General features: G+C 47.0%; 1 protein-coding gene across 3 annotated transcripts; it reads left to right on the top strand.

Annotated features, from left to right (window-relative positions):
• Nucleotides 1–6,613: 6,613 nt before the first annotated feature.
• Nucleotides 6,614–21,619, top strand: LOC127574937 (histone H3.3A). 3 transcript variants are annotated; one of them, XM_052024461.1, is made up of 4 exons: nucleotides 6,614–6,776; nucleotides 16,823–16,978; nucleotides 19,114–19,267; nucleotides 20,711–21,619. In XM_052024461.1, the coding sequence occupies exons 2-4, from the start codon at nucleotides 16,851–16,853 to the stop codon at nucleotides 20,837–20,839; spliced, it is 411 nt and encodes a 136-aa protein (XP_051880421.1). In that variant the 5' UTR covers nucleotides 6,614–6,776; nucleotides 16,823–16,850; the 3' UTR covers nucleotides 20,840–21,619. The 3 variants fall into 3 exon arrangements, with proteins under 3 accessions (XP_051880421.1, XP_051880422.1, XP_051880423.1); XM_052024462.1 differs by having other exon boundaries at nucleotides 6,639–6,931; XM_052024463.1 differs by having other exon boundaries at nucleotides 6,639–6,817.
• Nucleotides 21,620–24,517: the final 2,898 nt, after the last annotated feature.

Here is a 24,517-nt window from a genome sequence, read left to right on the forward strand (position 1 = left end):
CAAACATTGATATATTAATCTGTGTTAATTTGAAAACTAATAAAAAGATTGAAAAAGAAAGAATATACACACCTACAACCCTTCGTGCTATAAACATGAAGGAAATTAAAAAAAAGAATGGTCAGGCAGCATCTATGGAGAGGGAAACAAGGTTAATGTTTCATTGACAATTTAGTGGTTAGGTATGGAGCAGGGGGAGCAAACAAAATTAAAGCTAAAACAGCAGTTTCTGGAAATTTAAATAATTCCATTGAGAGAGAAAAACAGTTCGTCAGAACTGGAAAAGAGAGATAAAAGAGGTACTTTCAGCTGCAGAGGAAGTAGCATGAGATCTGGATGGAACAAAGGATCAGACCCTGGTCTCTGGAGCTGTGAGGCTGCAGCTCTACTGGCTGTGCCACTGTGCCGTCCATCCAGATCTCATGCTACTTCCTCTGCAGCTGAAAGTACCTCTTTTATCTCTCTTTTCCAGTTCTGACGAACTGTTTTTCTCTCTCAATGGAATTATTTAAATTTCCAGAAACTGCTGTTTTAGCTTTAATTTTGTTTGCTCCCCCTGCTCCATACCTAACCACTAAATTGTCAATGAAACATTAACCTTGTTTCCCTCTCCATAGATGCTGCCTGCCCGTCCCAGAGATCAGAGCTGCATAAAAGCCGAGCACAGGAGACCCCTTTGTTACGGCCCGTTATGGAAATTTGCCCTTACATAATTCACAGATCACTACACAAGTATTTGAGATACGGATTAAAATTCGCTCGTACAAAATTTATGTGGGGAAAAAAGTAACGAAATAAACTCAATATTTATTTTTTTCTCAAGTCTTGTTTCTTGACACGTGCACGGATGGGGCGGCTTGGCGTTCTGGAAAATCACCATACGGGCCATTTTCTAGGAACACAAACCACCCCCCCCCCCCCCCATAACACGGGAGCTGCCTGTAAAACTATTTTCACCGAAGAGTGGCAGGAGTCTGGAACTCACTGCCCGACGGGGTGGTGGAGGACAAAACCCTCACCACATTTAAATTTCCCAGGATCAGCTGTGACATGAAGGGCTCCACACCGAGAAGTGGGAAGTGGGGCTATCCTGAGTGGCTCTTTTTTGGCCAATGTGGGCACAATTAGATGAACAACCACCTTCAGTACAGTAATTGTAATTGGTAGTTGGTTTATTATTGTCACATGTACTGAGATACAGTGAAAAACTTTGTTTGCGTGCCATCCAGGCGGATCATTCCATACATCAGAAAATAAGATATCTTTATTAGTCACACGTACATCAAAACACACAGTGAAATGCATCTTTTGCGTAGAGTGTTCTGGGGGCAGCCCGCAAGTGTCGCCACGCTTCCGGCACCAACATAGCACGTCCACAACTTCCTAACCCGTACGTCTTTGGAATGTGGGAGGAAACCGGAGCACCCGGAGGAAACCCACGCAGACACAGGGAGAACGTACAAACTCCTTACAGACAGCAGCCGGAATTGAACCCGGGTCGCTGGCGCTGTAATAGCGTTACGCTAACCGCTACACTACTGTGCCTCAAGGTAGTAAAATAGAATGCAGAATATATTGTTACAGTTACAGAGAACGTGTAGTGCAGGCAGACAAATAAAGTGCAAGGGCCACGACGAGATCGACTGAACGATCAAGAGTTCATCTTTAGCATATAAGAGGTCCATTTCAAGAGCCTTATAACGGTGGGATAGAAGCTGTCCTGGTGGTACATATTTTGAAGGTTTTGTATCTTTTGCCCGATGGGAGAGGGGAGAAGAGAGAATGACCAGGATGGGAGGGGTCCTTGATTATGTTGGCTGTTTTCCCAAGGCAGCGAGAAGTGCAGACAGAGTCCATGGAGGCAATGCTGGTTTCCGTGACGAGCTGGGCTGTGTCCACAACTCTCTGCAGTTTCTTGTAGTCCCAGGCAGGGCAGTTGCCGTACCAAGCCGTGATGCATCCTGATAGGATGCTTTCTGTGGTGCATCGATAAAAATTGGTGAGTGTCATCGGGGACGTACCAAAGTCCCTTGGCCTTCCGAGGAAGTAGAGGCACCATCACATTCCAGGTCTCTCTTTCCTTCGGTTGAGCTGACAGTTCCTTAGGCCTCTGCGTGTCAATCCACTTGAGCTGACTCACCCGGAACGCCTGCTCTCCCTCTTCTGATGAGGTCGGTCCAGGTGAATGGCAACAACACGTGTTACTGTGATTTTTTTTCACCCTCCACAGTCCACCTGCGTGGAGACCAGCTTTGGCCCCATTGACAATCCAGCCAAAGCAGAGGTTTTTGCGAAACACTGGGGTCCTCCTGGCTTGCAATGAAAGAATGACTTGCGTTTCTTTAGTGCCTTTCACATCCCTTTCAGGATGTTCCAAACAGCTTCACAGCCAGAGGTTTTAGGGGTGGTCACGTTAGGAAACGCAGCGGGCAAGCCCCCACGTTGTGGTGACCACATCATGTGTCAAGGGAAAAGCCAGCCAGGCACTGTAGTGTAGAGGGCAGGCACGGCAGTGTAGTGGTTAGCGTAACGCTATTACAGCGCCGGTGACCCGGGTTCAATTCTGGCCACTGTTTGTAAGAAGTTTGTACGTCGTGTCTGCGTGGGTTTCCTCCGGGTGCTCCGGTTTCCTCCCACATTCCAAAGACATACGGGTTAGGAACTTGTGGACGTGCTACGTTGGCGCCGGAAGCGTGGCGACACTTGCGGGCTGCCCCCAGAACACTCTACGCAAAAGGTGCATCTCACTGAGTGTTCCGATGTACGTGTGACTGATAAAGATATCTTATCTTAAGGGTCTTGACCATCCATTTCCCTCCACAGATGCTGCCTGACCCGCTGAGTTCCTCCAGCAACTTGTGTGTTGCTTCAGGTTCCAGCATCTGAAGAATCTCTTGTGTCTCCACTGAGGAGAACTCCCCTGCTCTTGTCTATAATAGCTTCATGTCATATATTTCATCAGCCTTAATGCCTTATCCAAATGGCAGGACCTCAGTATTGCTCTGTCAATCTAGCTGAAGTAGGACTTGAACCCATAATCTTTCAACTGCAGCCCCTGGCACCTCACTCAAGCCACAACTGAAATGCTGGGGTTGCACTTGTCCTGTGCTACTTGGAGCCCTGAGTGACTGAGATGAGAGCAACTCATCATTTGTCCCATTGTTATTAATGGAATATCACTTTTTGCAAAGTCCTTACTTTTTCCATTCATCTACATAACAAAATCAGTTTTGCAGACCAGCTGTGCAAAGATCCTTGAGGTAGGAGAAAGCTTTGTGAATAAATAAAGTTATCCATTTATATATAAAAATCTAACCGCTAGCTAACAGGTATTTGAACTCTAGTCTTTCTGCACATTGAATGTTATTCCAAGCCTCCCCATCTCCAGTTCCTGGTTCAGCCTTGCCTTCAACGTGTCCTGCCCTGCCTCCTGGGCTGATCTTACTGAAACTCATAAGGTCCTCTGGAGGCTTAATTAAGAGAATAGGATTGTACTGAGAGCCGGCGTGGGCTCGATGGGCAGAATGGCCTCCTTCTAGGTTGTGAGGGAATATATGAGCAGGTGGATGTCGAGCGGATAGTCCCTGTTGTGGGAGGATTTAGAACAAGAGGTCAGGGGAAAAAATAAGGGGTCAGCATTGCAGAAAAAGATGAGTGGATGGGTTTTTATGGCAGATGGAGTTCAATCCAGAGAAGTGTGAGGTGGTACACTTTGGAAGGTGTTACGGACTCAGTGAAAGTCCCTTTAAGATAGAGAGAGTGTGTGTGTATGTGTGTGTGGGGCGTGCTTACGTCAATAGAAGATAAAGGACGTAATGACGTTGTTGAAGAAGTTAGAAGAAGGAGAGAGAGAGAGAGAGAGAAGGGAGAGAGACACCAGCCTGCTTGTTTTCTCTATCGATGGATGAGAAACAATAACTGTGTCTGCCACTGAAATCCATGTATGGAAATTGGAAGTAATCCGGTGGAGTTCACTTTGTTGCTGACCTGTAGAAGGAAACAGGTATTTGTGTGTGGACGACCACGGTTCGGATGCTTTTCGGGGTGAGGAAGTCACTACCGAGTAAACACTGAAGTGTCGTTTGGGTTCCATTGTGGAACATTTGGATTTCGTATTTACTCTCTCTATATTTCTCTACGTCTATGTCTTATCTTCAGACAACGGTGGTTGTTGAAGAAGCCCTTGCTCATGTTTCACCTTATGACTTGCGGAACTGAACTTTAAGAACCATTCCGGAACTTGGAGTTTGGGACTTTGTCACACACACACACAAAGAGTTTAGTTTTGGGGTTAACGTTCAAGGTTTAACATTTTTTGAATTCTAACATACTAACATTTTTTTTTAACTTTTATTTTCCGTATTATCATAAGTAGTGATTAATAAAATAGTTTTTAACACTGAATCATGCTCAGTGTGTTTCTTTTGTTACTGGTTTGTGACAAAGGACAAACTCTAAGGCAGAGTACAAAGTTAATGGCAGGATTCTGGGTAGTGTGGAAGAGCAGAGGGATCTAGGGGTCCATATCCACAGATCCCTGGAAGTTGCTTCACAGCTGGATAGGGTAGTTAAGAAAGCTTATGGGATGTTGGCTTTCATAAGTTGAGGGATCGAGTTTAAGAGCCACGAGGTAATGATGCAGCTTTACAAAACTCTGGTTAGACCACACTTAGAGTACTGTGTCCAGTTCTGGTCGCCTCATTATAGGAAGGATGTGGAGGCGTTGGAAAGGGTGCAGAGGAGATTTACCAGGATGCTGCCTGGTTTCGAGAGTGTGCATTATGAGGAGAGACTAAGGGAGCTCGGGCTTTACTCTTTGGAGAGAAGGAGGCTGAGAGGAGACATGATAGAGGTGTACAAAATATTAAGAGGAATAGATAGAGTGGACAGCCAGCGCCTCTTCCCCAGGGCACCAATGCTCAATACAAGGGGGCATGGCTTTAATGTAATGGGTGGGAAGTTCAAGGGAGATGTCAGAGGGAGGTTTTTCACCCAGAGAGCGGTTAGTGCATGGAATGCGCTGCCTGGGGTGGTGGTGGAGGCAGGTACATTGGTCAAATTCAAGGGATTGCTAGATAGGCATATGGAGGAATTTAAAATAGAGGGATATGTGGGAGGAAGGGGTTAGATCATCCTAGGTGAGGTTTAAAGGTTGGCACAACATTGTGGGCCGAAGGACCTGTATTGTGCTGTACTGTTCTATGTTAAATAGCCCGGCGAGTCACCCAGTGGGCAGTTAGTGAGGGGCAAAAAATGTTCACACCCTGAGGGGTAAATAAATGAAATAAAACAATGTCAAGCTCAACCAGAGAGGGAGCAGGTCAGCGTTCAACTTCCAGGGTACAAAGCTGGGCAGGTGGAAGGGGTGGTGATGGGAGGACACTTCAATTAGATTTACCATTGGTCAAAAGGAAGCCAGTGGAGCAGTGGGTAGAACCACTTGCCTCACAAGCCCCGGAGACCCAGGTTCGATCCCGACCTCTGGCACTGTCTGTGTGTGGAGTTTGCACGGTCTCCTCGTGACCGCATGGGTTTCCTCCCACACCCCAGAGGCCGAGGGGTGACCTGACAGAGGCACGGATAGGGTGGATCGTCAGGATTGTTTTCCTAAGGTAGGGCGATCAAAAAGAGGGCATAGGTTAAAGGACAGTTTTAAAGGGGAATGTTTTTTACACAGAGAGCGGGTGATATCTGCAATGCCCTGCCAGAGGAGGTGAAGAATCAGATACAATGACTACATTTAAGAAGCATTTAGACAGACACTCAAATAGGCAAGGCATTAGAAGGGTTAGCAATAGTGCATTAGTAAATGGGAATAGTGCAGCTGGGCAGGAAGGTCAGCATGGACAAGATGGGCCGAAGGGCCTGTTTCTGTGCTGTACGGCTCCGTAGCTCTATGAAATCCTTTCTGAAGTGAGAGTAGGAAACGTGGAAGCCGATCTGTGCACAGGAAGCTTCCACCAACAATAATCTGATAATGACCCGTAATCTGTTTCAGCTCCAATATTCACGGGGTAGATATTGGCCTCAGGACACTGGAGGGGGAACTCCCACGTGGAAGAGTGCTGAGGGATCTCCTGGGGGGGGGGGGGGGTCTCATCAGAAAGGCGACACTTCTGACAGTGCAGGACTCCCTCTCCCCCCCTCCTCTCCGCCCTGGAGGGTCAAGCCCACATGTTTTCGTTTCCGTTTAAAGAGCTTTCTTTGCCCGTTAAGAACACAGATCACGTCTTCGGCGAGGGCCGGGGACAGGTGATGTGAAACCTAAGCTTTGTACAACCTCAGTGCACTATTGTAATGAATTGAAGTGCACGCAAGGCAAGTTTTTCACCGTACCTCGGTACACGTGACAGTAATAAACCAATTTCCTTAAAACTGTCAAAATCAAATTGCACAGGACATATCCTTAATCCTTTGCAAATTGCCAGGGTTTAACTCTGCGGGAAGTTGCATCAGTTTTACAGAGTCCAGGAGGAGGGGTTAATCTCCCCTCGCAATTCTGCAAACCCCTCGCACTTTTTGCATTCAACGTTGAAGCTGTGCATTGCATCTATTTCAGTGGGTGTGTGCACAGAGGAGGGAGGGAGGGAGGGAGGGAGGCTTGGGCGCAGGAGCTGCTGGGAAGCTCTAGTCAGCCATTTTCTTCAATTGTGCTTTTGCCAGCGAGAGGGGGAATATCTGCCTGATATTATTTTGTTCCAAAAAGGGGGGCAAAAAAAAAGGGGGGCTCGGGCGGAGGTGGAAACCCAAAAGGGCGGCAGCGGCAGGAAGACAAGGTGCGTTGCATTGGTGCATTGAGGACGGCAACTTTTCACAGGCACGTCAGTGCAAAGTCTCCCTCTGCTTCCTTCCCCCCCCCCCCCCTTCCCTTTGCATTGACTTTGTATCCTGCTCTTTGTGAAGGGTCGGCGCCGCTTCAACAAACTTCAAGGTATCCATTTTGTGGCGGCAACATTGTAGCAAATCGGCGGGTTCCCGGGTCAACGTTCCATTCCCCCCCCCCTTGTATCTTTCTCCTCCCTCTGCAACTTCTTCCCCCCCCCTCCCCCGAGCTCTGCCCCCTCTGTTTAATTCGCCCTTGCTGCTTGCTTCTCTTTCCTGCTCTTTGTTATTGTTGACAACTCCAACCCAGCGGAGTGCTTCTATTTTGTCAGTTTACCAAGGGCTTCCGTAAATTGGGGGGAGAGGGAGGGTGTTTTAAAAGCGTGTTACTTTTGAGTGTATTTCGGTTTGCTTTTAACATTCAGGGAGGGGAAGCGGGGACGTTTATTGTAATTTGGCCTTCACCAGCTTTGCTTTCTCTTCCTTTGTTGTATCGCCCATTTTAAGCACGGGGTGTCCCCTTGGCAAAACAAAAGCTCCCTCGTTCAACGCGGCCGTTGTGTTTTACTTCTAAGTTCTGTTTTGTTTCTGGTGGAGGGAACGAAATATCAAAATTGATTTAGTTTTCATCTTTGTGATGCAATGCAAATTGCAGAGCGAAAGTGGCGGGGGAGTTGCTGTTTCAGACGGGGCTGCTTGTTGTGTAGGTTTAAGCAAAGTGCTCGCTTCCGGAATGCACTTATCTCCACACCTAGCTGAGGATGTGTTGTATTTATTTATATTTAGTGTGGTTTTTGGTCTGTTTGTCCTTTCAATGACTCAAAAGACGTTGCAAACAAAAACGCACTTCGCGATTCGATGCGTCCGCACAGGTAGTGAATCTACTTTTTGTACCTATTGATTCAACGCCAGTAGCTCCTATTTTCTCTTGCAAATAACAGGAGCGGATTGCGTTGGGGGGTGGGGTGGTCGGAAGAAAAACTTCCAAAGTTTCAAGAACAAAAGTAATGATAAGTTTTAAAAAGAGGGTGGCGAAATTTTAGTTGGTTCAACGCATTTCATCAAAAATATATTTCATTGATTATATATGCATGTTTTGATGTCCATTGTATACTAACAATGTATTTTGGGTGTCTTTTATCCAAAACGACTGAAATTGGGAAAACTCTTAAAAAAAATTAGAGAACTTCTCTCCCAGGCGTGTATTGAAGTCCCTGTGGAAGAGAAGGTTTTTATCCTAAATTTCCTTAAAGAAAAGTTTCTTTTGTTTTTAAAAAGCAACCTAGGTTTTAGTCACCTGATCTAGTTCCTTTGGCAGTGACCTCCCTCAACATGCTCCTGGGAACTCCGATAATCCAGCACATTTGGGACTTTGCCGGACTGGGAGATTTTCTGGATTATTGGATGTTGTTTATCGATACCTGACCGTGCTTTGACTTGTTCATGAAGTTGCACTGCGTTATAATTTTTCCAATGAACCGGGCAAGTTTTTAAAGGGGGAGTGATGGGGGTGGTGCAGGGTGATTGAGCTGGGGGCTGTGAGAGGGAGGATGGCAAACATCACCTGGTGAGCTGGATGCCAAACTGTCAGGAATTCCAAATAGTTGGATCACAGATTATTGGAGCTCTGCTGTCCATCAGATCGCCCTTCCATGCTGACAGTGACTAGTTTCCCAGTATAGAATATAGAACACTACAGCACAGTACAGGCCCTTTGGCCCATGATGTTGTGCCAACATTTTGTCCCGCTCCAAGATCTATCTAACCCTTCCCTCCCACATAGCCCTCCATTTTTCCATCATTCATGTACCTATCTCTTAAATGTCCCTAATGTATCTGCCCCCACCACCTCTGCCAGCAGTGTGTTCCACACACCCACCATTCTCTTTTAAAAAAAACTTACCCCTGACATCCCCCCACTGTATTGTCGACTGTAGATTTCCTTACTTTTTCAGCTGTTAAGTGGGGGGGGTGGGAATTTGAAGATGCTTCCAGGTGAAGGTTGACCAGGTGCTGCTGTGGTCACCAGGAGAAGACCACCTTGTGTTGGGCTGATGGTGGGTGCCCTCAGGAGCACGCGGTGTCGGAGGGCTACACTGATTGGCCTCTCATCGACTACCTGACCTCTGTACCTAGAGACAACACCAGCCGACTTGCCCATTTGCCATTGTGGTTGCCTATTTGACCTTGGAGGGCACCTCATTCTTGGGGGTGGGGTCCGTTTTTTGCAGACACGAGAGGCCGCAGATGCTGGTATCTGGAGGAAACTCAGCGGGTCAGGCGACATTCATTGGGGGTGGGGGGACATGGACAGTCGATGTTTCAGGTTGGGACCTTTAATCTGTTATTCGTTATTTATATAAAAGATTTGGATGCGATTGCACAAGGCTTGATCAGTAAGTCTGATCAGTAAATCAGGAGATGCTATTGACGGTGAAGAAAGTTTTCGTAGATTACAGGGGGATCTTGATCAGTTGGGGAAGTGGGCTGAGGAGTGGCAAATGGATTTCAATATGGATAAGTGTGAGCTGATGCATTTTGGAAAGTGAAACCAGTGTAGGACTTGTACTATGAACGGTAGGGCACCAGGGAGTGTATTGGAACAGAGACTTGGGTACAATTGCACAGTTTATTAAAAGTGACGTTACAGGTAAGCATGGTGGTGCAAAAAGGCATTTAGCACACTGAGCTTCAGTCAGAACATTGAGTATAGGAGTTGGGATGTTGTGTTGCAGTTGTATAAGTCATTGGTGAGGCCACACTTGGAGTACTGTGCACAGTGTTGATCACCGCACTACAGGAAAGGCGGGGTTAAACTGGGAAAAGTGCACAGAAGATTTATGAGGATGTTGCCAGGACCAGAGGGCCTGAGTTATAGGGAGAGGTTGGCCAGGCTCAGAATGTAGGAGAATGCGGGGCAACCTTACAGAAGTGTTTATATTAAAAAAAAATTGAGGCATCAATAAGATGGACGGTAAGTCTTTTCCCCAGGGTAGGGGAGTCCAAAACTAGGGGGCATAGGTTTAGGGTGAGAGGGGAAGGATTTAAAAGGGATCTAAGGGGCAACTTTTCCCCCACAGAGGGTGGTAAGTATATGGAATGAGCTGCCAGAAGCAGGTACAACGGTATCATTGAAGAACCACTTGGATGGGTACATGGAGGGGAGGGGCCTGGAGGGATATGGGCTGAATGCAGGAATTTGGGACTAGCTGGGTGGGCACCATGGTTGGCATGGACTGGTTGGGCTGAAGGACCTGTATCTGTGCTGTATTGCTCTATGACTGACAGAGGGGAGGTAGCCAGTTTTTTAAAAAAAAAGTGGAGGAAGAGTTGGCAGGCAACTTATTTGGGTGTCCTTGTGCAGGAGGCATTGGGAACAGACTGAATTCAGAGCGGCAAAGTGGTGTAGCGGGTGGAGCCACTGCCTCACAATGCCAGAGAGTCGGGTTCGATCCTGACCTCGGGTGCTGTCTGTGTGGAGTTTGCATGTTCTCCCTGTGACCGCGTGGGTTTACACTGGGTGCTCTGGTTCCCTAATGTTGATTGGCTCCTCCTTGGTGCGAAGGGTTTAGATGAGGCAGAGTTTGTTAGGTGTATCCAGGAAGGATTCCTGACACAGTATGTAGACAGGCCGATCAGAGGGGAGGCCAAGCTGGATCTAGTACTAGGCAGGTGACAGACCTCTCGGTGGGCGAGCATATCGGTGATGGTAACCACAACTCCCTGACCTTTAGCGTGACCATGGACAAGGATAAGAGCAGACATCATGGGAAAGTATTTAATTGGGGGAGGGCTAATTATGATGGTATTAGAATCTTGGGAGTGTAAATTGGGAACAGATGTTCCCAGGGAAATGCACAGCAGATGTGGAGGTTGTTCAGGAACCACTTACTTGGGGTTCTAGATAGGTTTGTCCCACTGAGACAAGGAAAAGATGATAGGATGAAGGAACCATGGTTAACGAGAGGTGGAACATTTAGTTAAGAGGAAAAAGGAAGCATATTTAAGGTTTAGTGAGCAAAATTCAAGCAGGGCTCTTGAGAATTAAGGTAGCCAGGAATGAGCTTAAAAAAGGACTTGGGAGAGATTGAAGGAGGCATGAGAAGTCCTTGGTGAGTAGGATTAAAGAAAACCCCAAGGTATTCTACATGTATATGAAGAAGGGATGACTAGGGTGGGGGTAGAACTGCTCAGGGATAAAGGGGGGGGGGGGGGGGAAATGTGCCTGGAGGCAGAGGAGGTAGGGAAGGTTCTTAATGAATACTTCGGTGTTTAACAGGGAGAGGGACTTTGACAAAAGTGAGGTCAGCGTAGAACAGGCTAATGTGCTGGAGCATCTTGAGGTTAAGAAAGAGGTAGTATTGGAGCTTCTGAAAAGCATTAGGATAGATAAGTCCCCAGGGCCAGATGGGATGTACCCCAGATTACTACGGGAAGAGATTGCTGGGGCGTTGACTATGATCTTTGCATCCTCCCTGGCCACGAGTGATACCGGAGGATTGAAGGAAGGCAAATGTTCCATTGTTCAGGAGAGGTAATAGGGATAATCCTGGGAATTATAGACCTGAGTCTTGCATCAGTGGTGAGTAAACTATTGGAGAGGATTCCTAGGGACAGGATTTACAAGCATTTGGAGGAGCATAGCCTTATTAGGGATAGTCAGCATGGCTTTGTGAGGGGCTTTGTGATGCCTCAGTTTTTTTTGAGGAGGTGACCAAACAAATTGCTGAAGGTAGAGTGGTGGATGTGGTGTATATGGATTGTAGTAAGGTGTTTGACAAGGTTCCCCATGGTAGGCTCATTTCAAAGTCATGAGGCATGGGATCCAGGGAAACTTGGCTGTGTGGATTTGGAATGGGCTTGCCCATAGTATCACCACCAGACGGTGATAGTAGATGGACCGTATTCTACCTGGAGGTCAGTGACTAGTGATGTTCCGCAGGGATCTGTTCTGGAAACCCCATCTCTTTGTGATTTTTTAAAAAAAAAATGACTTGGATGAGGATGTGGAAGGGTGGGTCAGTAAGTTTGCAGATGACACTAAGGTTGGTGGTGTGGATAGTGTAGAAGGTTGTCGAAGGTTGCAATGGGATATAGACAGGATGCGGAGCTGGGTGGAGAAGTGGCAGATGGAGATCAGTCGGAAAAGTGTGAAGTGATACATTTTGGAAGATCGAACTTGAAGGCAGAGTACAAAGTTAATGGCAGGATTCTTAGCATTGTGGAGGAACAGGGATCTTGGGGTCCAAGTCCACAGATCCCTCAAAGTTGTTGCTCAAGTTGATAGGGTGGTTAAGAAGGCGTATGGTGTGCTGGGCTTTTAGCTGGGGGATTGAGATCAAGGGCCGCGAGGTAATGTTGCAGCTTGATAATACTCTGTTTAGACCACACTTGGAGTATTGCTCAGTTCTGGTCGCCTCATTATAGGAAGGATGTGGAAGCTTTAGAGAGTGTGCAGAGGAAATTTACCAGGATGCTGCCTGGATTAGAGAACATGTCTTATGAGGAAAGGTTGAGCGAGCTAGGGCTTTTCTCTTTGGAGCGACGGAGGATGAGAGGTGACTTGATAGAGGTGTATAAGATTGAGAGCCGTAGACAGAGTGGACAGCCAGCACCTTTTCCCCAGGGCGGCAATGGCCAATACTGGAGGACATCCGTGTAAAGTGCGTGGAGGAAATTTCAGGGGAGATGTCAGAGGTAGGTTTTTAGAGTGTTAGGTGCCGAGAACACACTGCTGGGGGTGGTGGTAGAGGCTGATACAACAGGGACATTTAAAAGACTCTTAAATAGACACAAAGATGTAAGAAAAATGTAGGGTTTTGGGCTGTGTAGGAGGGAAGGGTTAGATTGATCATGGAGTAGTTTTATATAGGTCGGCACAACATCGTGTGACGAAGAGCCTGTGTTGTACTGTTCTATCCCAAAGATGTGTGGGGTCGGTGGGTTAATTGGCCACTAAATTTCTGCCAGTGTGTGGGTGAGGGGTAGAATCTGGGGGCAGTTGATGGGAATGTGGGGAGAATGAAATGGGACTCGTGCAGGATTGGTGTAAAAGGTCAGTGTTGACATGGTGAGCAGAGGGGCTTTGCTCTGTACAGTATGACCAGTACTGAGAGGGCTGAAGGGCCTGTTCCTGTGCTGTATAATCCTGACTTAACACTCCCCCTCCTTGTACTGATTTGCTATCATGGGTACAGTGGGTGGGTGCCCTGCCTCTCATGATGGAGTTGTCCCTCATTTGCACTTGGATTCTGTAGCTGTGTCCAGCAAATCAGAGCATTGTGCCAACATAATCAGACTCCACCCATCCGGGACATTCTCTCTTCTCTCCTCTTCCCTCGGGTAGAAGATACAGGAGCCTGAGGGCACGTACTGCCAGACTTAAGGACAGCTTCTACCCCACTGTGATAAGACTATTGAACGGTTCCCTTATTCAATGAGATGGACTCTGACCTCACGATCTACCTTGTTGTAACCTTGCACCTTATTGCACTGCACTTTCTCTGTAGCTGTGACACTACTCTGTACTGTTATTGTTTTTATCTGTACTATGTCAATGCACTCTGTACTAACTCAATGTAACTGCACTGTGTAATGAATTGACCTGTACGATCGGCTTGTAAGACAAGTTTTTCACTGTACCTCAGTACAAGTGACAATAATAAACCAATGCCAATGTATAGGTATCAGGTGATGATCAAACCCCACCCCTGGACTGCCCTGACATCCCTCTGACAGCTGGTGCCTTTAGATGCCTTTTCCATTGGTCAGGGGAGCCTCTCTTTTAGCCGAGTTGTTTAGCTAACTATGGTTTAGGTGAAAGTTCTTTTAAAAAAAAACTCTCAACACTGTTAAATGTGAACTGGACAGATGGACTTCAGCTGAAGTCTAATGCTGAGAAGTGAGGTGGGACATTTTCAGATTATGATGCAGGACGAGGTGATTCGGCCCATCAATGCTGACTCTCAGAACAATCCCGCTCCCAGTAACTTTCCCTGTAATCTATTCTCCCCACGTTCCCATCAACTCCCCCCAGATTCTACCACAACCTACAGGGAGAACGTGCAAACTCCACACAGCCGACGTTTTGGGTCGAGACCCTTCATCTGGAAGATTCTCTTTTTCTCCCCAGGATAGAAATGTCAAATACTCGAGGGCATAGCTTTAAGGTATGGAGGGGGAAAGTTTAAAGGCGATGTGTGGGGTAAGCTTTTTTTTTCCCCCACAGTGAGTGGTGGGTGCCTGGAAGAGACTGCTGTGGGTCATGGTGGAAGCAGGTAAAGGCATTTGAGAGGCTCTTAGATAGGCACACAAATGTGCCGGGATGTGGATGATGTGCAGGTAGTTTAATTTGGCACGGACATGGTGGGCTGAGGGCTTGCTGTATGTGCTATTCTATTTTCTCCCAAAGCAGCCAAGAGAGCAGCAAACTAGATGGCTGCCTCTTTCCAGTTGAGGAACCCCTTCTCATGACAGCAGCCTGCATTGCATGGTGGCTCTAACATTACAAGCAGCTCCACCTCCCTCACGGTGGAGATGGAGGCCACTCATCACTGAGTCAAGCTGCAGGAAAACTCCAATAACCCTGCTCTCTGATCGGAATTCCTGATGCATCTGGCATGCAAAGTGATGTTTCTTGCACTCTGTAAATTTGCTCTCCTCCCTTTTGATTCATGGGTTCACTGGAAAATGTATTACTGTGTAACATTTTTTTTGAAGAGTGAATTAAAAGCATGTTGTGGTATTGAAAGGTTTAACATCCAATAATCCAGAAAACTGAAGCCCTGAGCATTCTAGATTATCAGAGCTTTACTACGTTTGGTTATGTAATACTGTATAGCTGACTAAAGGCCAAGTAACTTGCATCAAACCTACTTGGGGCAAGCCACCTCTGGAATTGAATTTAACATGTCCTTTTCATGGAGTAATAAGCACGGAAACAGGCCCTTTGGTCTAACTCGTCCATATTGACCAAGATGCCCACTTGGCCCATATCCCTCTAAACCTTTCCTGTCCCATGTACCTGTCCAAATGTCTTTTAGATATTGTAACTGTTCCCATCTCTACCACTTCCTCTGGCAGCTCATTCCATATACCCACCACCCTCTGTAAAAAGTTCTCTCTCAGGTCCCCTTTAAATTTTTCCCTTCTCACCATAAGTCTGTGCCCTCTAGCTTTAGACTCCCCTACCCTGGGACAAAGACTCTATTTACCCTATCTACGCCCTTTATGAACCTCTCGTAGGTCACCTCTCGGCCTCCTTCGCTCCAGGGAAAACAGTCCGAGCCTATCCAGTCTCTCCTTATAATGCAAGCCCTCCAGTCCAGACAACATTCTTGTAAACGTTTTCAGCACCCTCTCGAGCTCTCCAGAGCGTGGAGCCAATTGGTACCTTAGTTCAGTCCATCGCTCCCCTTTGGAAGAAGTCTTCAATTCCTCCCATGTCCCACAGCCCAACAGGATGTTTTCCCTTGCCCTATGTTTCTCCCCGATGATGTCCTCTCCGATGTGTGCTGCATGAGGGTGGATGGACAGAGGGGATGTAAGTGGAGGGTCATTTCACCTGTCGCTCTGTTGCCCAGAGAACAGATTAACAATTTGCTGTTGCTGGGTTACCTGGTTGGGGCACAGGACTATCTGACCTGTCCCCAGGATGGGGAAGGGGTGGTAGGGATGGACCCACCCACTGTGCCTGGCTGGACACTCTGTGGCTACTTAAAGTCGTACAGCAAGGAAACAGGCCCTTTGGCCCAACTTGTCCATGCTGACCAAGATGCTTGTACGTAAACCAATTGGCAATTGCTTTGGGTATTGGTGGCATTCCAACCTTCCTTCATCTAACCATGGCTTCTGTGAGCCAGCAGTGAATGCCCTTCCACAGACTGTGTGTGCACACAGTTTTGTGGCCACCAGAGTGGTAATGTAGTGTCTATTGGAGGGAAGCGGACAGTCGAGGTTTCGGGTCAAGACCTTTCATCTGGACTCCCGACTGTTCATTTGAGCTTCCTGACCTGCTGCGTTCCTCCAGCAGCTTGTTTCATTGCTTCAGATTCCAGCATCTGCAGTCTCTTGTCTCCACTGTACTGCTCCACTGCGAAGTCTCCCTCCTACTCTCCGGGAGTTCTGTAAGACCCTGTCTCTCTGCTTCCCTTCTGTAACCCCTACCCAATCCAAAGAGCAGATCATTTTGTTGCTCCTGATTCACAGAGTTACAGAGCGGTGGATGCCTGGAATGCGCTGCCAAGGGGGCAGGCAGGGTAGTGTAGCGGTTAGCGTAACACTATTACAACGCCAGTGACCCGGGTTCAATTCCAGCTGCTGTCTGTAAGGAGTTTGTATGTTCTCCGTGTCTGGGTTTCCGCCAGGTGCTCCAGTTTCCTCCCACATTCCAAAGACATACGGGTTAGGTAGCTGTGGGCATGCTATGTTGGCGCTGGAAGCGTGGCGGCACTTGCGGGCTGCCCCCAGAACACTCTACGCAAAAGATGCATTTTACTGTGTGTTTTGGTGTACAAGTGACTAATAAAGAGATTATCTTAGGGGTGGTGGTGGAGGCAGATACGATAAAGATGTTTAAGAGGCTTTTAAATAGGCGCATGAGTGTGCAGAGAATGGAGGGATGTGGACATTGTGTAGGCAGAAGGGATTAGTTTGTGGGCCGAAGGGCCTGTGCTGTACTGTTCTATGTTCCATTCCTACATATGCAGTTCCTTGCCTCCATTTTATGACTTGTTAATGATGGCTGAGTGCCAAGTACCTAAGTTACCTGGATTTGCAAACCACCAGCTTGGGAAACAGGGAATGGGTAATCGATTCCAGCCTTGCCGGGAATGCCGCAGTTTGGGAATTGATTAAAAAGATCTATATGGACAAGGGTAGTGAAAACTTTGGAACAACCCTGTTGCCCTCAAGCTAATTGTATTGACGCCTTACCCCAGTCCTGCAGCAGGTGCAGCGGACTCTGCTCTCCGATGTCTTACTCGTTCTGTTTGTGCTTCAGTTCCTAGGATCGATCGCAAGGAAGGAAGATGGCTCGTACCAAGCAAACTGCCCGCAAATCCACTGGCGGTAAAGCGCCAAGGAAGCAGCTGGCAACCAAAGCGGCACGGAAAAGTGCCCCATCCACCGGCGGCGTGAAGAAGCCTCACCGTTACCGGTCAGTGGACAAGCATTAATTGGGGTTCAAAGCTTGTGTCTGAGCTCGAGGAAAGTCTCCATTATTTCTTAGTGGGTGATCCAACTTTTCCCTCCCAATCCCCGGAGAATAGCATCAGCAAAGTATCTGAGAGAGGGGAGGAGTCATCACAGGCTGTACGGCACAGAAGCAGGCCCTTTGGCCCAACTGGTGTATGCCAAGCAAGATCCCCATCCAAGGTAGTCCTGTCTGCCCTCTCTCCGTAACTGAGTCCCGGCAACAGTTCTCCTCTGCACTCTTTCCAGCTGAGTGGCATCTTTCCTGTAGCAGGGCGATCAAAACCGAACACGATATTTCCAAATGCAGCCTCGCCGACATCTTGTACAACTGCAACACAACGTCCTGACTTCTTCACAAGTACTATATGCTTGGTGTACCTTCAAGGAGACCCAACCCACTCTGAATAACAACACCTTTCAGGCTCTCATTATTTTAAAAAGAATACCCCGCTTTTCTTATCTGGGCAACCTTGCAATTCACACAGTACCCCTTCTGCCCCGTCCTTGCTATTCGCTGATCCAGTCCCTGAAGCCTCTCCACCCTCCTCGCCACCCACACTGACACTTAGCCGCGTGCCATCGGCAGACTTGGATACATGACATTTGATTCCTCTCGTCCAGATCATTGGTGGAGATGGTGAACAGCTGGTGCCCCAGTACTGATCAATCAATTCCGGTTTCCCCCAGTGGATAATCTAGCAAAAGAGGCTGATCCTCGAAGGGATGTGGGGATAGTGCTGGAAAATGGTGCCAGGGTAGATGATCAGTCATGATCTTGATGAATGGGAGAGCAGGCTTGGAGGGCCGGATCACCTACTCCTGCTTCTGCTTAAGAGCCACTTAGTCACATTACTCTATGACTCTTAAGTTGTTTTCAGCAGTCCTTAATGTGTTGTGCTTTGAGTTGCTGAAACACCTGCAGTGAGATGGGGACAGGTGAGACTCAGTTAAAGGTTTCCCAGTTGGATTCAGCCTATGTACGTGAGTGCCACCACAACATTGTTTGCAGAGATGAGGACGGTTGGGTTTTAAGACCTTCTAAGCAACAATGGGGAGAAAGATACAGTTAAAATTTCCAATAATTTGACATCAGGATTCTTGTGCCAGATTTTTTTTGGATTATATTTCTGTGAAGAGAATCCTAGAGTTGTACAGCACGGAAACAGGCTCTTCAGCCCAACTGGTCCACATGCAGAAGAGGCTCACCAGGATGCTGCCTGAATTAGAGACTATTAGCTACAAGGAGAGGTTGGACAGACTTGGGGTTGTTTTCTCCTGATAGAAGTACGTAAAACCTATGAGAGGCACAGATAGGGTAGATAGTCTTTTTCCCTGGAGTAGAATTGTTAAATACTAGAGGGCATAGCTTTAAGGCAAGAGGGAGAAAGTTTAAATGAGATGTGCAAGGACAACACTTTTTAAAACAAGAATGGTAGATACCTGGAACACTGCCAGGGGTAGAAACAGACACTAGAGTGCTTTTTAAGAGACATTTGGACAGGCACATCAACGTGCAGAGAATGGAGGGATATGGATCAGATGCAGGCAGACAGGGTTAGTTTAATTTGGCATCTTGGTTGGAACAGATGTTGTGGGCTGAAGGGCCTGTTCCTGTGCTATACTGTTCTATATTTACGCCAACCAAGTTGCCTACCTGAGCTGGTCCCATTTGCCTGCATTTGGCCCTTGACCCTCTTAAACCTTGCCTATCCATGTACCTGTCTAAATATCTTTCACCTCAACACTTATAAAGCTACCTTTTTATTTTGATGTTACACATTATTTACAGTAAATTTTCCAGTGCACCAGACAAGGTGAATGGGAGTGTGGGAACTGGTGACCCATGTGGTCACAAGGCAAACTCCACACAGACTACACCTGGGATCAGGATCAAACCAGGGTCACTGGAGCCATGAGGCAGCAGCTCTGCCACCCCTATCCACAATCAATTCTTCTTAACCCAATCCTTTCAATTTATTTGCTGAAGAGTAAACTGAGATTTTTACTTTGCATGTATAAAAGTTCACATGGGTCCAGAAATACAGCTGTGGTCTCGACCTGCAGGAACCCATTCATCTCTTTAACCTTCTCTCTCAGCCCAGGTACTGTGGCCCTCCGAGAAATCAGACGCTATCAGAAGTCCACCGAGCTTCTGATTCGCAAGCTTCCCTTCCAGCGTCTCGTCCGTGAAATCGCTCAGGACTTCAAGACCGACCTGCGCTTCCAAAGTGCTGCCATTGGCGCTTTACAGGTATGTTTGCTGAGGTTTTATAAAGTGTTGGTCAGACCTCGTCTGGAATATCGTGAGCAATTTTGGGCCCTGCATCTAAGAAGGGATGTACTGACCCTGGAGAGGGTCCAGAGGAGGTTTACAAGAATGATCCCAGGAATGAAAGGCTTAACTCATGAGGAGTGTTTGTCCTTGTACTTGGAGTTCAGAAGGATGAGGGGGGATCTCATTGAAACCTACCAGATACTGAAAGGCCTGGACAGAGTGGATGTGGAGAGGATGTTTCCATCAGTAGGAATCTAGGGTCTGAGGGCACAGCCTCAGAATAAAGGGACAGCCCTTTAAAACTGAGATGAGGAGGAATTTCTTCAGCTGGAAGGTGGTGAATCTGGAATTTGTTGCCACAGGCGGCTGTGGAGGCCAAGTCATTGGGTGTATTTAAGGCAGAGATTGATAGGTTCTTTACAGGGAGAATGGGATTGAGAAAAGAAAATGAGCCAAATGGCCTAATTTTGCTCTTGTATCTTACGGTCATGGTTAAGAAAGGCAAGTATGTCTAGATACCCTGTATTTAAGCACAGGGTATATCTGGTATCCATGTCTGACACTATCCCCATGCAAGCATCAGTAAGTACCCTCCTGTCGCTGACACAGGAGGTAGTGAGTTTGTCTCAGTCCAGAGCATGCAAGCCAAGGTTGTCCCCACCACTTTGCAATGCTAGAGGTGCCTTGTGTCAGATGAGAGGGGTAAACCAACAGCTCTCCTGAGCAGTAGTGAAGGAAGGTTGCACATCAACAGTCTACCTTTTGAACAAGCTTATAACTTGAGACCACGTTGTGTAGACATAAGATCCCAGGGCCCATGTGTAGACAAATCAGAGTTCTCCATATTGCTGTGGCCAATATATCGATGAGGCCCTGAGCCTTTTGGTTTCATTAGGCACTGTTTGTTTCTGCTCTCCTTTCCAGTGAAGTTGCCGTGTTTTGCTTGTGTGGCAGTTTCTTTCTCATAGTTTAGTTTATTGTACACCAGGGTGCAATGAAATTCCTTACTCGTGTGAAGCTCAGAGTAAACATAGTAATAAGTGCAGTGACGAGCACTAAGCAACAACGATGCAAAGTACAGTAGTGCAAGCTCAAGTGACAATGACAGAATAAGAGGTAAAGAACATGGCAGCACCACCGGGAAGGGGATGTCAAGAGGCGACTGGGGAAGAAGCTGTTCGAGTAGGGAGTGGTGGATGGGGGAAGTGGAAGTGAAAGAGTTAATTGCCAATTGGAAGAGCAGACACTTTGGGGCTTTGGAATCCATTCACTGAAAGACTTCATTGTTTCAGATTGGCACTTAGTCCTAGGCTAACAAACTTCTCATCTCCTCTGTCCAAGACCACGAGTGGTTTGGATGGACAATCCTTGTATTAAGCAATACTTAACAATTCCTTCTTTCTTCCCCCCCCCCTATAGGAAGCAAGTGAAGCCTACCTGGTGGGGCTGTTCGAAGACACCAACCTCTGTGCTATACATGCCAAGCGTGTGACGATCATGCCAAAGGATATTCAGCTTGCTCGTCGCATCCGCGGGGAGCGCGCTTAAACTCCCCCTTGTTGTTGGGGGAGGGGTGGGGGAAGGCATTGAGGAGAGACCTGCCATTTAACTTTCCCTGTTTTTTAAAAAAAAATCACAACTTTCAACCACCCTCAAAATATCTTGAAAGAGTAACTTAAATTGGTCTATTCTTCCTGTCTGGTAGTAGTCGGTGGCTGCTTATTTTATTCTTTGGAGGGGTGGGGTGGGAAAGGGGGTAAGAGTGCAAGCATTGGAAAGGAGGAGAGTGTGGGATGAAGGGTTGTGGAGGGGTGTGCAGGGTAAAGGGGGGGAGGAAAGAGGTTGAGACGTGGGGAGAAGTGTGTGCTGAACATTAATCAATGGTGGGGGGGGGGGACGTGGGTGGGAGCAGTTTCTGTGATTCTAGAGATTAAATGCGCTGGGGAGCAGATGCTGGAATCTTGAATAAGCACCTGGTGGACATTCTAGTTTAAGCGTAGGGTGATTTTTATTTCTCTGGTGTGGAAGGATGAAATTAAAGTGGATTTATGAATTTTGATTTTTTTCTCCCCTCCCCAGCAGCGCAGCTTTAAGAATACTTTAAAACAATGATTTTTGAACAGCGCCAGCATTTTTTTTATATATAGGACAAACAAATTTCTTATCAGATCTGAAATATAAAATTTAATATTTTTCATAAAGTAGATCCCATTGTTTGCTTTACTTTTTATAAGAGATGTTTTTTGGTGTATTTAGTAACTGTTTTTAAATATTTGTGTGTACTGTCCTGTTTCCAGTAAGGTTTTCCTATTAAAGTATTTGAAAGAGTGTGCAGCTTATGTGGTAATATCTATATAAACCCAGCACAGTTCTATAGCACCAGTTGGTTAGTGAACAGTGTGACATCCTTCAGTATCCTAGCAACCCAAAATGGCTCCTTACTAAGAACCCCCATATATCAGTGCCCAACCTCGCAGAACAAAATTAATTTAGGTTAGTTGCCTGCAGTGATCTTACCTATGGTTTGCAGGCCTGTTGTTGATACCTTGGCTGAGCTTACAATTCAAGATGTTCTGGTCCCGGCAATCATGAGGCATAGGTCTGTGGTAGAGCGAGAGGGATGACCAGAGGGCAAGCAAAGCTGTTTCTTGAGATGGCAGGGCTCCTGGAATTGGAACTGGTCATCACCCTTAGTGGCAAAAGGCAGCAGATGTCCCCTTCCAGGATGAAGGCTTTAACTATTTCATGGGGGGGGGGGGGGGGGGTCATGAAATGGTTAGACATCTAGACCTCTGCCTCACCGATCATAGAATAGAACAGCACAGGAACAGGCCCTCTGGCCCATGATGTTGTGCTGAACTAATTAAACACCTAACTAGTCCCTTCTGCCTACACAAGTCCATATTCCTCCATTAAACACCTCTATCGTATTTGCCTCCACCACCAGCTCTGGCAGCACATTCCAGGCACCCACCGCTCTCTGTGTAAAAAAAAAACTTTTGCCCCGCACATCTCCTTTGAACTTACCCCCTTCTCCCTTGTGCATTCAGTCATCAATAACTGTACTGGTAGGAGCAACAATGAAAAATTCCTTACGAGGTCAAAACATTGTCTTCCACCATGCTCTATCATGCTAAATGGACACAGAACAGTTCCATACTAGGCATCCAAAGTGCTCTGAGTCATTAGCAGCAGGGGAATCTAAGGAACATATCACTTTGCTGTTATTAGAAGACCAACCATGGTTCAGTAGCCAAATGTGAAGTGCCAACCTGGCTCCACCACAAGACTACATATACACAAAACAGCAAGTAATAGCCAATTAAATGCACAGCTAAAAGATTAGTTTAAAAGCTCTGCATTCCCACCTCATTTAACACCTAATAGGAAGCAGAGACGCCAAAAACATTCCCATCCCCGACAAAGATGGGAACCAAGCCACGAATACAAAACGAGCATCTGTAACTACTGTCAGGCAGAAGTGCCGTTTGGATAATCCATCTCTGCTTCCTCTCACGATCCCTACCATCACTGAAGCTAGTATCCAGCCACTTTGCCTGGTTTTGTGGTATCAAGTGGAGACAATCACCCACGTATGTCTTGTTCACAAGGCATAAGCAAACCAGCTAATCAATACCTAATCTATCTACTTTCAATGCTAAGCAAGATGGTCATTGCTACCCAGTTTGGATTTCAACTAGGACAATTTGGCTCCAGGCTGCATCACAACCTCGGTCCAAACATGTACCCAAGAGCTGAATGAATGCCCCCGACAGTAACACAGGATTAATCACTCTCACAAGCCTGCTATATCTGATCTGATCGTAACATCAACTCCAAATTCCCACCATTTGTTTCTCAAGAATCCATCTATACCCGTCTTGAAAATATTCAAAGACACTAGTTCCACAGATTGAGAGAAATAATTTTGCCCATCATGGTGTTATGTTCTTAAGCAATCCCCTCAGAATTCAGGACGGCTTGCTTCCACTCTTTCACAGAGCAGGAGGTGCCCAATGGGGAAGCCCGATACGTGGTGTGCACCACTGGCTACTTACATAGGGTTTGTGTGCACACGCAATGCATAGCCTTAAGGCTCTCAACTACCATCCCAAATGCTCCTCCTCCACTTTGAGCAGTCATAGGGCAGACATTCGAGTCAGTGGGGGGGTTGTATTTCTTCAAGGAGGTTTTGATCACAGTCTTTAATCTTTTATCTGTTTGAGTTTCTTCCCATGATGAATCTCTTCCCACGATGTTTCAGGACTCTGCAGCATGTGAACAATATAGCCTGCCCGACATATCCAACTGAGTGTAATTAGGGCTTCAATACTGGGAACATTGGCCCAGGAGAGGATGTATAAGGATACCCAGATCTCTGCCGCTTAGACCTCTGCACATTCACCATTCAGATGACGTGCTTTATCATTTTACAAGGCAGCATTTGACCGAGTATAGCGTCAAGGAGTCCTGATAAAACTAATGCAGTTTTGCTGATGCAGGGTGTTGACCCAAAATGTCAACGATGCTTTTCCTCCCACAGAAGCCGCTCGACCTGCCGAGTTCTTCCAGCAGATTGTTTGTTGCTGGTAAACCTAAAGTCAATGGGAATTGAGGGGACAACACCACAATGGTCAGAGTCATATCTCAACAAAGGGAGATGACTGTTATTGTTGGAGTGCAGTCAACCCAGCTCCAGGACATCGCTGCAGCAGCTCCTCAGGGCCATGTCCTGGGGCCCAACCATCTTCAGCTGCTTTATCGTGCACCTCACGCGTGCAATGAGCCAACAACTCTGAAGCAGCATATGAGGGGGCAAAGCAACCTGTTTGGCTGGTGGCCCTACCAGCACCGACATGGTGCGAGCTTCAGCATTTAGACACGGCTACAATAAAGGAATAGCGACACGTTTCCAAGTCAAGATGGCGATGTCGAGATGGAGAACTTGCAAGTAGTGGCATTGCCATGCTTCCTTTGTCCTCCTTGGTGTTAGGGTCAATGGTTCGGGAGGCGCTACCAGCATATGCACCATCTACTAAATACACCGCAGTTAATTGCCCGGGCTGCACTGACATCACCTTCCAAGCCCATTCCTTTACTGTCGCTGTGTCCAAATCCTGGAACTCCCAACCCAACAAGCTTTGAGGCAACTTCACCACCTTACCTGCTCACCACCACCTCTGGGGGCAATTATGGGCAAACAACAAATTCTGGCCTTGACAGTGA

This window comes from Pristis pectinata, chromosome 10 (genome assembly GCF_009764475.1).
Source record: "Pristis pectinata isolate sPriPec2 chromosome 10, sPriPec2.1.pri, whole genome shotgun sequence".
Lineage (NCBI taxonomy): Eukaryota > Metazoa > Chordata > Chondrichthyes > Rhinopristiformes > Pristidae > Pristis > Pristis pectinata.

Excerpts from the sequence above, each read along its gene's own strand:
- LOC127574937 (XM_052024461.1), top strand. The coding sequence starts at position 16,851 with ATGGCTCGTACCAAGCAAACTGCCCGCAAATCCACTGGCGGTAAAGCG. Across the intron at positions 16,979-19,113 it reads AAGAAGCCTCACCGTTACCG|CCCAGGTACTGTGGCCCTCC; the intron begins GTCAGTGGACAA and ends CTTCTCTCTCAG. Across the intron at positions 19,268-20,710 it reads CTGCCATTGGCGCTTTACAG|GAAGCAAGTGAAGCCTACCT; the intron begins GTATGTTTGCTG and ends CCCCCCCTATAG.